Source organism: Capsicum annuum, chromosome 1, assembly GCF_002878395.1.
Source record: "Capsicum annuum cultivar UCD-10X-F1 chromosome 1, UCD10Xv1.1, whole genome shotgun sequence".
In the NCBI taxonomy this organism is placed as follows: Eukaryota; Viridiplantae; Streptophyta; class Magnoliopsida; order Solanales; family Solanaceae; genus Capsicum; species Capsicum annuum.
The window spans coordinates 242,733,212-242,747,289 of record NC_061111.1 but is presented as its reverse complement, the minus strand read 5'-3'; the positions used below and the strand labels follow the sequence as shown (position 1 = coordinate 242,747,289).

The window sequence follows — 14,078 nt, the reverse complement described above, 5'->3', positions numbered from 1 at the left end:
ATTTTTTGATTTTTTTTAAAAATGAATGAAGAAATAATTTTGCAAATTCAGCAATTACGAGAGTTGCTTCAACAACTACGATAATTGCTGCACCAACTACTATTAATTGTTGTGTTACAACAATCATCGAAGTTGTTGTGTTACAGCAATCATCGAAGTTGTTGTAGTAATTATCGAAGTTACTGCAGCAAATTCGACTGTTGCTGCAGCAACTTCGATACTTAATTTCTAAAAAAAATCTGATTGGAAGAAGAGCTCACGAAAAAGTGATATTTATGGTAAAAATGGAGGTGGTGGTGACGTCGAATGAGAAGATGACATTTATTGTGGTGTTGCTAGCGACAGTGGTAGAGAAGAAAGAAGAAAAATAGGCGATAGTTATGTAGAGGGAGGAAATGGTGAATCTGGAAGAGGTGGCAATAGCAGTGATAGTGATAGTGGAGGAAGAGGAGGTGGCGGCGGCGGGCGGCAACAAAAAAGGTGTGGGGGAAAAGTGATGGTGATGATGTAAGGATCTTTGTGTAAATACGAGGTAGAGATCTTTGTGTAAATACTAAAACTTGAGGGTTTTAAAATTAGTGTCATTAACATTAATCTTAAAATTGTCACCTCTACTTAATATTTAAGACTTGTGTCACTCTTTTTAAGTTTTGAAACTTTTTTATCACCCTTAATTAATTTGCCCTGATCTTTATTGGTTCAATTCATTTGGTTGAGAATCGATGAGAGAAGACGGTGTGAGGAATTAAGAGTTTAGCTAGGGAATTAAAGATTTGCGTCGGGTCAAGTCTCTTTGGGCTAAAGTAAATAGCTAAAAAAATTGGGATCCATTGGAAATATGAACAAAATGGGTCCAATGCTAATGACTTGATTTCTTGGAGTATCTAATCAAATTATTTTCCATTTAATTAATTTAATGATGCTTCTTTCGTCCTAAATAATTTTCATAATGTACGAATTATATAATATATATCCATACATGTAAATTTAAACAAAACACAATTATATTTAGAAAAAAATACTACAACGATACAAAATTTGTTTAAAATTAAAAATCAAAGTTAACATACTAATATTTAAATATTTGATGCGATATCAATAATATTTGTACGATATATATAAGATTAAAATTAAGAAAGTAAAAGAAAAAATAATCCCGTTTATGCCAAAACTACTGAAATTAGTACAAAAGAAAACAAAGCATCATTTTAATAATGTATTAGGGACTAAGAAGCATTGAAAAAAATAATTATAGGAAAAGGAGAGTTAAAATTAAGTGTCAACAACCATAATAAAAACACATGGCCTAAAACAAAAACACTCAAATTTTAGAATATCAAAAATCAAATTTAACATTCTAGGCATATACTTTTACTTTCGGGACTCACGCCTCAAATTCTAGGACACACATCCTATAGACCTACAACTTTTATTTGCTTTCCGGAGTGTTTGGATATTCCCCGTCCCGAGACTCGTCCCAAAATGCCTTTAAAACTGCTAATTAATATAAGTTGACAATGAAATTTGTCACACGATGCCAATAATAACAACAACGATAACATATCTGGTATATACTCCATCAATATACATAGACTTTTCTCCTACATTTGTAAAAATAGAAAGATTATTTTCAGTAATAAACCCTCATATTTGTCATATGATGCTAAATTTCTTATTTATTTAAAGGCACAATACATAAACATACCCTTTAACTTGGCCTCGTACCACATCTATGACCTTCAACTTTGAATATGCGCACAAGTAGGCACTTTAACTTGTATAAAATTAAACAAGTAGACACATATGTCCTATGTGGCGTCCTGCATGGCCAATTCTTGTCCTACATGTATTATGTCGCATAGGACATGTGTGTCTACTTGTTCAACTTTATACAAGTTTAAGTGTCTACTTATACACATCCAAAGTTGGAGGCCGTAGATGTGATTTGAGACCAAGTTAAAGGGCATATTTATATATGAAAAAATTACAGAAACTAACATCCTTAAGACTATAATTACAATAAATAGCAACACTTTTTCAAAATTGCAACTTATAGCAAAAGTAGAATTATTTTACCCACTTCATAGTAATAGAAGAATATGTTTTTTTCAGTTGTGCATATGTATTTATGAGTAATATATATATATTTGTAAATGTATTTATATAGCAACATTTTACTTAAATACAAAATACAATTTGCTATTTTTCGTAATTATGAAACTGTTGCAATAAAAGTTATAATTAAGACTACAGAGTTGCTATTTCTGAAAATTTTCCTTTATATATCACGCCTTAATTAAATGAAGCAATCGTATGGTTAAATACAAAGACAAATATATGTATGTATGCATGCATGTATGTATATGTATATATATATATATATATTTGAAATCAGCATATATCAATCTTATTTTAAAGGCCAAACACATCGACATACCCTTCAACTTGACACCATCTTTCACTTTGACATCTCAAGTGGACATTGTTCACTTTTGGCATCTCAAAGAAAGAAAAATGTGTCATTTTGACACTTTTTGTTGAGCCATCATGGGACGTGTGTTACATGTATTTTAAGCGTATTTTAGGAGTATTTTCGTAATTTTTTTCATCTTCATTCTCTTTCTTCCTCACTCTTTCAATTCATTCATTTTTCACCATTTTTTTCCTTTCCTTAACACATCCATACACTAATTTCTCCTTCATTTATCCAATTAACAGAGAAAAAAAGGTCAAGAAACAAGGTTAATTCGCTATTTGAGAAATAAGAATGGTTGATTTTAACAAAAATCAAGAATTTTCCTTCTTTAAGAAATCAAGAAATAAGAATGGTTTATTTTCCCTTTTGTTCGTTTTAACCATTCTTGTTTCTTAAAATGGGTTTCCTTCTTAAAATGATTTTCCCTTCATTGATCGAATTAACAGAAAAAAGGAGAAAATCAAGAAAAAAATTTCACCATATTTTTAAATTTAATCTTATTTTTTTTTGTAGAGATTGTGATGTTTCAATTCACAAAACTAATGAATATACATAAAAGCATAACAGATTTCTACTAACTAGTGTTAAGAGTTCAGTAAATTCTTCACTTTACACTTCATCAGAATCTCCATCAGTAACTTTATCTACTACAAATCAAAATTCTGCTATAAATGTCAACAAGTCTCAAACTTGCAACAAAAAACCTTTGCCTTTACCTGGACTTGTTTCTAATTCTTCTAGTATTGTTGCTCAAGAAGCGTCAGTGTCAGCTAATATTGGAGAAAATAGTTATACAAGTAGTAGATCAGAGTACTTAGAGATGTTACCTGGATGGCATATTGAAAAAAATGATGGGACGGGGAGGGGAAGAGACTGCCTGCCAAATGAAGAAGATAACTTGGATGGGGGTTGTTCGATGGTGTGGGGGAGGGCAAATGGAAAGATGGCCGGGGAAAGGGGGGGCTTAGTTTGTCTAATGGGTGAGTGGGTGGTTGGTTGGTATGGAGAAGATGACTTTGGGGGTTTGGGGAGGAGGGGCTTAAATAATTTTATAATTATTTGAGAAAATGCTACGTGTCAGCAATTAATTGGTTAGTTTGTCATGTATTTTTATCCTTTAATTTAATTGTGTATATATTAATGAGTTGGATAATTAAAATGAGTTGGCATAATTTAATTGGTCAACTAATCCACATAAGAAGCGATTGTAGCCACGTGCGTGAAGATTTACAGTAAATTATGCAAAAAATGTCAAAATGACACACTTAGATACTGGTTACGGTGTCAAAAGTAAACAACATCCCCTCGAGGTGCCAAAGTAAAAGATGATGCCAAGTTGAGAGACATGTCGATGTATTTGACCTATTTTAAAGATGTTTATACATAAAGATGAATTAAATCATGTACTTATACATAAAACATGAGTTATGTCACGTAAATATTTTCAAAAATAGGGAGACAGCGTGTAATTTACCTTAATTTAGTCTCTAATTTTGTTAACAAGATCTAAATTCTAAACAACATGGTGACCTCTCATTAGCCACACTCATATCCAATGTGCCCCACTTCTATTAGCAAAATTTCTTTCTCACAAGTCACAACACCTAAATTCTAAACCAAAACAAGTTCTCTGATATATCTATCTCTATATCTATCTATATCTATCTATAATCTATATCTATAATCTATAATATATTAAAAGTGTGAAGAACCTTATAAATGTTGTTTGAACTTTTTATCCTTCAAAGTCTTTGCTTTAGACAAAGTCATTTTTTCATTATTTTTCCTAATATTTAAGAGTTAAAAATTAATTAAATATATTTATGGTGAAAATCGAAATCATCAGAATTAACGACAACTAATACATTTTTTATTAGTTTAAGAATTCTAAATCAATAAAATTTGATTTGAAGAAGATCTGAAAAATTTAGAAATAAGTATAAAAACATCAGAATAAGAAAAATTTAAGAAATATCAAATTTTTAAAAATTGTAAGTACATAATAAGAATGTAAATAAAATATATATTTAGGTTTACATTATTTTATTAAAGTGTGAAGGATCTTTGGAGAGTGAATTGAACTTTTACACTTCATTATAATCTCCGCAATAAATAAAATTATTTAATTTTAAATAATCAAACATTACACGTGCAAGGCATGTGCGGTTAAACTAGTAGTTAACAAAAATCTATAGGTATAATATATAAATGGATAAACAACATAAATTCGGACATTTTGGAGTTTAACTATAGAAAATTTTAATATTTTTATATAATTATTGAAAATCTTAGTTTTTGATCTGTTGAGATACATAATTAGCTCCCGATACATCCTACGAAGATATGTAATTAGTTGAAATTTTTATAATTACTTTGTAAGGATTAAAATTTGTATAAATATGATAAGTTAAAGCGTATGTTTATACTCCCCTATCCCATTTTATGTGTCTAGTAATATCATCTTTCTTTATTTATCAATTATTTAAAGACACAATTTCACTTTTACATTTATTAATCCCACTTATAAAGTTTCACTTAATTCTTTTTTGATAATCTTGGTGTTAGGGCCAGCTTGCGTGCACCTAACTAAATCCACGGAATGCCCGTCACCTCCTACCACCTCGAATAATATATTTTTTAATAAAGAACAATTTAATAAATATCACTAAATTTTTCTTTATTTTTTAATCTCTGTGCCCAATCAAACTTGGGATGGAGTATTCTTATTTCTTACCCACTTTGGGTCATTTGATTGGGAAAGATTTATCTCAAGATAATTAATTATCTCAAAATTATTTGAGATTAGTTATCCTACTATTTGTATGAAATAACTTATTTCATGAATAATTTAAATAATAAAATAAGTAATTCTGATATTAACTAAAATTTCTAATCAAACATAGGATAAATAATTCTTTATTTTATTTTGAAATTATTTATTCCCTATACGTTTGATGTAAGAATATATAGGGTATATTGGTGTGTTGTGCCATATCCAATGGGTCCCACTTTGAGATTTCACAAAATACACGTTTCTGGGTCACAACAAACTAAACTAAACATCCCAAACAAAAACAAATTAAATTCTCCAATCGTTATTTCCTCTTTGTAAATTGCCAAAATCGATCACCATGGCTACTTACGTCGTCGCCGGTGCCGGCATCGGCACCACCGCTCTCATCGGAAATCCTCGCCGCATCTCCGCCGTATCCGTCCAATCGAGTTCGCAGCTAGCACTTAAGTTTCGTCGCCGGACGTCGAAAACATTTTCACCAATTTATGCTTCTGTATCTGCATCGACGGCGCCGGTGACTAAACCGAATGACCTCGTCGCTACTATTCTTTCTAAGGTACAGCTGTCGAGCCACATCATTTGCTGACGATTTTTTACTTGAGGATGAAATACTCCATACGTTCACTGTTACTTGTTCAGTGTTACTTGTCACTGTTTCGCTTCTCTTCTCGACGTCAAACCTTCATGAAATTTGACTAATATTTTAAGATTGTACTTTTTCATCATATTATGATATTGACAGGAGAAGAATTGCAACTTATATATTTTTTTTTAATAGTTTCCACCATATAAATTTTTATTTTAAAATATTGAATTATATACCTCAAAATATTGGTGAAAGTTTATACAAGTTGACCTTGAAATGTGAAATATTGACAAGTTAAAAGTGAACAGAGAGACTAATTAGAGAAAATTAGTTAATTAGAGTTGCTTTTAGTACTCCTTGTCTCATTTTAGTTGGTAATCTTACTAAACATATACTCACTTCATCCCAAATTATCCGCATCAAATTTTCTAATTTAATTTTTTATTTTACTTGTTTTTTTTCATTAATAAAGAAAGAATTTTTTTTTTCATGTTTACCTTTGCATTAATTATTTTTTTTTAGATTAAAATATAAACATCATTTAATAGGGGTACTATGATAAACTAACTATGTTATTAATTATTTTTCTTAATCAATGTGCCATCTTAATTTGGGACGGAGGAAGTATGTCCACATTAGTTGATCACTTACTAAATCATAATAAAATTAATTAATTTTTTTTCCATTTTACCCCTATAATTAATAGTTTACATTAAAGGTGAACAATTACAATTCCAATAGCTATTGCTACGCCCAATATTATTAATATGGGTAAAGGGTAAACTAGTAAAATTTATTATTCAATTTAATTTCTTAATCACCGTGTAAAATGGAATGTGCCCAACTAAAATGGGACGGAGGGAGTACTTTACTTTTCATGTTTATCCTTTTAATATTATCAAACTAGTCTTGAAATATCACCCGTATCAAAATAAAGTAAATTAATTCTTTTGAAACTCATAACCTAGAAAGTGTAAATGAAGAATAAAATTGAAAGAAATTTTCAGCATATCTCTGGAAGAATGAACAATTTACTTATTTTGGATATTGAAAAATAACTCAAAAATTCATTTATTTTGGACTAGAGAGAGTGCATTTTTAGAATCTACTAAAAGTAGTACTCCCTCTGTTGCATTTTACTTGTGCTCTTTTGACTTAACACACCCATTAAGAAAATATTAATTAGAAGTGTATTACACAATTAACCTTATTAATGATGTCTTGAAACTCTAAATCTAACTATTACTATTTTCTTTGGTTATTTAATATTGAGGGTAATATAAGAAAGAAGTAATAAAACACTCTTGATTTGCGAAAATGGACAACTAATTTGAAACAAATATATTTAAAAGAAGGCAAAGTAAAATGGGACGGAGGAAGTATAAGTTTTTTTTTGAAAATGAAGGAGCCATTTTATTATCAAGTAAGTCTAATTGACAATTCAAAATATTTGATGATATATGAAAAAATTACAGTAACTTGTTTGAAACAAAGGTGCCACGTAAATTGGGACGGAGGAAGTAACAGATATGTACCCTTAATTTGGCAATAGTAACAAAGTCTATGTTGATTCACTACCTGACTCCAAACCTAAGTTGCTCGGATTCTTCAAAAATGTCTTCAGGTGCGTGTTGGATCCCCCAAATATAGTGTTTTTTTTTAAGGATCCGACACGGGTGTAGCAATGTTCTTGGAGAGTCCGAGTAACTTAGCTCCAAACTATCAACGATCCCCACTATGTGGAATTATACTGGGTATGTTGTTGTTGTAGTACTTCAAACTATTAACAATGATAATGTGATACCCCCCTTGTCCAATTTACAGCATGTTTGGATGGTTGCTACGTATTGTATCCTAATCGTATTGTTACTTTAAATGCAAAGTTGTTTTGATTGTTACTTCAACTTTATTATGTTGTATCTTAAACAAATTGTTACATAACAATGAAAAATGTCATTTTGTGTAACGACCGATTCGGTGTGACCGTGTCATGCTTATTTTTTTCACATTTTACATTTGCTTATTATATATAAAATCCTATTTTATCCTCTATCCTACCCTTTTTCATAAGAGTTGCAACAACAACAACATACCAGGTATATTCCCACCAAATGGGGCCTGGGGAGGGTAAGTGTACGCAGTCCATACCACTACCTCAAATGTGAATACCTAAATTATTACTTCTTCAAGAGTGAATACCTCAACTATCCATTGTTCTCTTTACGTACCTAATCTATCACTACCTTTGTATTGATCTCTATGTGTGCAATCTCCAGGCTCACCCACTTCACCACCGGTCGTAGAGTTTTGGGCCTCAAATAGTTTGGGAAAAATAGGCAAGTGCTTCCTTGTAGATTGTAAATGCTTACCAAAAGATTAAGGGATATTATAACAAACAAACACCCTTAAGAAACTAACTGAATTCTTGCTTCATGAGGTGCTGAAACTAACATCTTAAGGTTAAAGAAACACGGTAGCTAACTACCCAACTAAATGGGATATGACTTGCATAGAAGCAGTTAACCAAATTTGGTTTTGTTTTGATTGCATGTGTTACTTACATTATAAGTGCATTCTCAGTTCTTCTATTTTGGAGGTTTTAATAACATCAACTGAGTATCATAATTTAACCAGGTTATGCAATCAGATAGAGGGGTTTTGCTAGCAAAAGATGAGCACAAAAGTGTAGCCGAGGTGGCTCAAGAATTGCAACCTTTTTGTGTAGCTGAACCTGTGAAATGCCCCCTTATATTTGGAGGTAATCATGTTAGATGAAAAACAGTTCCATAAACTTTCTATGCATATCTCCCAGATTGACACATTAATTGTCAGAAATTATTTTCTTTGTTAACATAGTTTGTCTGGCCTAGTTATTTATCTTATTTTGTCCTACATTTGCCTATTTCTAGTAAGGGATTTCGTGTGCCATTCTTATGAAGAAATTCCTCCCAATTCCTTCTTGTTTAGAACAATTTGTGCACGAAATTAACATGTGCTACATATATTCTACACTTTCCTCTTCACAAGTCTGCAGATATGATCACCGACGAAATACCGTCTAAGAATGTATGAATTTGTAATTCATAGAACAAAGTGCACCGAAATAGGAAATTACCTCTGTACTTGTAACTTATATGCAAGGTACCTCAGATCTTCTTAGTTGCTGGATAAGAAGGGGTGGGTGCAAAAGACAGAGATAAGAAGATGGTCAACTGTGATTTGGAAGAACATTTATGAAATGTATGGTGACAAGTTCCTCTTTGAATTCCTCAACAAGCACATGGCTGAGCAAACCTTACAAGGGCAGGGGAGTTCGAAAAACCAAACTTTCAGCCTAGAGTGGTGTAACCCAATGATAGGTTGTGCACCTAATAGTACAATGTCCACTGGAATTTGGATCAGAATTGTTGGAATCCCTCTGCATCTATGGTCACAAAAAGTTTTCCAAGAAATTGGAAACCTATGTGGGGATTGGGTGGCCACAGAAGAAGAAACAGAGCTGAAGAACCACATGAAATGGGCTAGAATCTTGGTCTCGAACGATGGAAGCAACATACCAAAAGAAGTGGTGATATCCAGAAATGGTGTTAAGTACTATTTTTCGATCTGGTCGGGAAGTAAAATCAGATTTGAATTATCGCGGGAAAAGGTAACAAGAAGGGCCAGCTCAAAGTAAGTAATGCTTACAGGTGGATGAATCAAATGCCTCAGTGCATAAACAACTGGGCATGGAGAGGCATCCAAGGAAGCAGTTCTCACCCAAGGCAATCTGATGAGAAGAGGGATACCACTTTGTCCTAGATGTTTTTCTTGTGGGGAAAATGCTGAGACCGTTAACCATCTATTTCTTCATTGCAAAGTCGCTAGACAAATATGGAGGATTTTCCTAAATCTCGAAGGCATCTCATGGACTATGCCTAAAAAGACTACTGAAGCAATCCAGAGCTGGGAGGAAGGTGGTGCGCAGGCAAAAAACAGAGATAGATGGAGAATTGTCCCTGCTTGTATCTGGTGGACAATTTGGAAGGAGAGGAATGTTAGGTGTTTTGATAGCATAGAGAATAGTATGCAAAAGATTAAGCTAAATTGTCCTCCATTACTTTGTTTTTGGTGTAACCAAGTATATTCAAATGACACTATCTCCCTAATTGATGTTCTAGATTCAATTTAGCTAGGAGTTAGCAGGATTTGGAAGTAAATATTGTAATTATGGTTTTTCAGTACATAGGGATGTACTGTATGTGAGAAATATACAAAGTTACCAGTTTCAAAAAAAGAAAAGGTGGTGGAGAGTATACCTGCTTGCATCTGGTGGTGGACTGTGTGGAGAGAAAGAAAGATGTTTTGAAGATAGATCCAATTCAATTCAGAAAGCTAAATGGAATTGTATTTTGTCTTTGATTTTTGTTGTAAACAACTTCGTATAGAGGAAACAGATCAGATTGTAGATTTATTAGGTTTTCTCTAAATTGCTTTGCTTTCTCTTGGAAGTCACTTTTTCGAGGTGTTCGGCATACCCTTAATGCTGAGGATTACAACATTACCGGTTCTTAGAAGAAAAAAAATTATACTCGAGGTAGCTTGAAACAAAGACAAATCTAGAACACCTGTTAAGGAAGTTGGATGCTCACATTGCCTATTTGCACCTTTGCATCAAATGTTTTGTATGATATGTAAAAACTTCTTTTTAAAATTTTAACACTCGTCGTGTGATTATCAAGTGGCTATCTGTAGTATGAGTCTGTGTGAGTGTATGTGAGCAATGATCATGTGCGTTTGCATTAAGCTGCAAGATGTGTTGCTGACAAAAGATCCTAGTTATTTTTCTGGTCATCTGAACTGCAATGACTAGTGAAGTTCAATTCTAGCAATTTTGTGCATAAATGTGATGGTTATGTTAACCATGTCTTATAGTAAATCAGAAGCTCCTAAACTGCAATCAGGGGTGGAGCTAGGTAGAATCGAAGGGATCCTTTTTCTTTTTCTTTTTTTAATGTATATATAGTATCGGTAACCCTCTTCAGCTCCTTCATGTGTTTACTTCTTTATATTTTAAATCTCCTTAGTGAAAATCGAGTCTCCTCCATTGACTGCCATTAATAATGAATTCCTTGCAGAATGGGATGTCGTGTATTGTTCAAATCCCACTTCACCTGGAGGTGGTTATCGGAGTGCGTTTGGTCGCCTTTTCTTCAAAACGAACGAAATGGTTCAGGTTGTTGAAGCCCCTGACGTTGTCAAGAATCGAGTGTCCTTTTCGCTTTTTGGTTTCCTTGATGGTGAGGTTTCCTTGAAAGGTATGAAACAGAGGCAAACATGTCCTATTTTTGCATTTCTCTCTTCTTACACATTCTTTTAACCTTTATATAGAGGATTAGAATTTTCTTTGTGTGTTTATATGGTAAAAGTGATTTGCTGCAACATTGGCCAAACATAAAAAGGGAAACATTCAGTCGACAGACATGTCACTGCTTGTAATTTGCATATTCTATAAGAATAACACACTCAGTTTTGTCTATACACATTTGCAGTTTCTATTTTGTAAGTTATTGTCCATTTAGTTCACAATCTGTTGAAATCCAAACCCTCAATAAGGACGTTTTTATATGAAAGCTTTGGGATCAGCGAAGTGCCCTCTCTCCACTGTCTCTCAAAACAATCCTACTAGTATTTCCCACTTCTTACAATTTCCTGCGTTACGCCAGCTTGATCGCCTTTATCTAATCAATCAATCTATCTCTCTATGGAAAACTACGTATATGAATCCTTTATACCCAATTTAGTCCGTTTCATTTCAATACGAGTAAAAAAATCTCATACTAGTAAGCCTTAATGCCTAGTTTGGTATCTCCTATGTGAATCTTTGCGTCTATTATGTTTCATTTTAGCTAAAGGTAGATTAAGGTCTGCATACATCTTACCCTCCCCAGACCTCACGTGTGGAATTACACTGGGTATGTTGTTGTAATTGAACAGATAGGATTATATTTGATATATGTAATTTGCTTACTCTTCGTCTCATGAATGTATGGCGCCTTTTGTGCTAGGCAGACAAGCACTTATGAATAACTTGCTTGCACAATTATTTGTTAGATTTTGATATCATTGTTAATATCATTGTCCTGATGTGGGAGTGAATTTGTAATATGTACTTTCATGCCCATGACAATACTTGATTCCTCAACAGAGGATCTAGACTAGTTCATGATGTGTGTCCATTGTCCAGTACTTCTTTTCCCATGTTTTTTGATAAGCGTGGTGTCCAGACCAGTTGCACGTACCTCGACTAATTCTAAGGGATACCTTCCACCTCCGACCAACAACAGGTGCAAGGGAACTTTGTCCACTAAGGCTAGAACATATGAGAAGAAATCACCTAATTTTGTCTTTGTTGGGAATTGAACCTTGAGGTCTCTCATGGTGCTCAATCCAACTTCATTAAACCAATAGGCCACACTCTTGGGTGCTACTTCTTTTACCATTCTAATCTGGGATGATTCTAACCATCAGCTTTCTGATGCAGGAAAACTGAATGTTTTAGATGAAAAATGGATCCAAGTTGTGTTCGAGCCGCCTGAACTCAAGGTAGGAGGGTTAGATTTTCAGTATGGTGGTGAGAGTGAAGTTAAACTAGAAATCACATACATCGATGAGAAGATCAGGTTGGGAAAGGGCTCAAGAGGCTCCCTGTTTGTGTTTCAAAGACGCAAACCTTGAAATGCTTGTCTTTATAGTTACTCTTCCTGACACTACCCAGTCAATTATATGTACAAACATATAGTAGAAACTGACACACAAATATGGGAGCATTGTTCTAAGTCAGCGACACATCGCGTTATTCTGGATATGTAATTTAAAACTGTCATCCAACTTCCAGCCTTTGGAATCAGATTTGTTGAACTCAGAAGGAAACTGAATTGATCTTTGTATGTCTGTGATTGAGGAATGAAAATTGCTGGCATAAGATAGTACTTTGCCCCACTTTTCTAAAGATGTTTTCACTCAGCAAAAACAACTTTGTTTGCAACAAATTTTCTTGGTGCGGAAAATTAACTGCAAGCAAAAACAAAAATAAACAAAAAGAATAATTTTATTTAAAGTAATCTTGTGAGTACAATTCCGTTATTCTCTCGATTCTTCTCTCCTAAGCTTTTCTGTGATTCGAGGGCCTTTTGTAACGTAATTCTCGAACTTCCGGATGATTTGAGCCTCCTAGAAATGCGTTTGTATCTTCAGGAGTATCAGACAACATTTCATCTTGTCGAGTTGATCAGAACTTCGTAAGTCAATTCTTTAAAGAGTTGTGTAGTCCATTTCGTTTTCAAGCTATTACAAATGTCATGTGATAAGTTGCTTGTGATTGACCAAAAATATGTTATTGGTTTTTAATTTGACTGGGATGCTACGTCACTTGACACTTGGCATAAGTTTGGGCCTCAAGGTGAGATGGGCCTTGAAGTCCTTGATAAGGAATAAAATGGGCTTATTATTTTTATAGTCCAAAATAATTTTAGACCCAATAAAATATGGATCAAATCTAAATTTTATATGAATTTGATCCAATAAATTTTACATGTCTACAGATGCCCCCTACTTCAAAGCTCGTCAAGATGTTTGATTTGTCGGACCTGTTAGACGAAATTTGAAGTATTTGTGGAGCCCTTTTTTTTCAAGACTTGTGCACTTTGTCGAAATCCGACTCCTCAAAGTCGTCATAATTCGGGTAGAATAACGCGAATCCCTTCCTTAGGAGTGTAAAATTCTGTTTAAAACTAAATATATGCAAACTTTGTAGGATTCGGGTATTAGTCTTATATCGAATTTTAATAGTATCAAATAATGACGTTATCCCACTTTAAAAAGGATTAGGAATTTGACTTATTTTGTACACTTAGACGTCCCAGTTCTTCTTGAAGACAACTTGTTCAGCAAATTCCTTTTCGAAATCAAACTGGGGCCTTTCAGAGTCTATAAAAGGACATCACCACCCCATTAAGTCATTGTAATTCATCCTGAGCAGAAATTCAACTCCCGCTCTTCTCTTCTTTTTGCTCTTTTTTCACAATTGAGCCTTCGGGCACGTTGGGACGTCTGTGGAAGAAGCTTCATAACGCATCATGGAGGTGTCTGAATCACGAACGGCTCATAGTGTTGGAAAGTAGACTCGCGAGGCTACGTTCTATGCGAAAACCACGCTCAATTTATCTCCAGATCTGCCCAGA

The 14,078-nt window shown here is 33.5% G+C and overlaps 1 protein-coding gene across 1 annotated transcript; it reads left to right on the top strand.

Annotated features, from left to right (window-relative positions):
* Positions 1-5,472: 5,472 nt before the first annotated feature.
* Positions 5,473-12,847, top strand: LOC107849351 (probable plastid-lipid-associated protein 8, chloroplastic). Its single transcript, XM_016693953.2, has 4 exons — positions 5,473-5,826; positions 8,491-8,614; positions 10,974-11,153; positions 12,380-12,847. The coding sequence occupies exons 1-4, from the start codon at positions 5,608-5,610 to the stop codon at positions 12,571-12,573; spliced, it is 717 nt and encodes a 238-aa protein (XP_016549439.1). The 5' UTR covers positions 5,473-5,607; the 3' UTR covers positions 12,574-12,847.
* Positions 12,848-14,078: the final 1,231 nt, after the last annotated feature.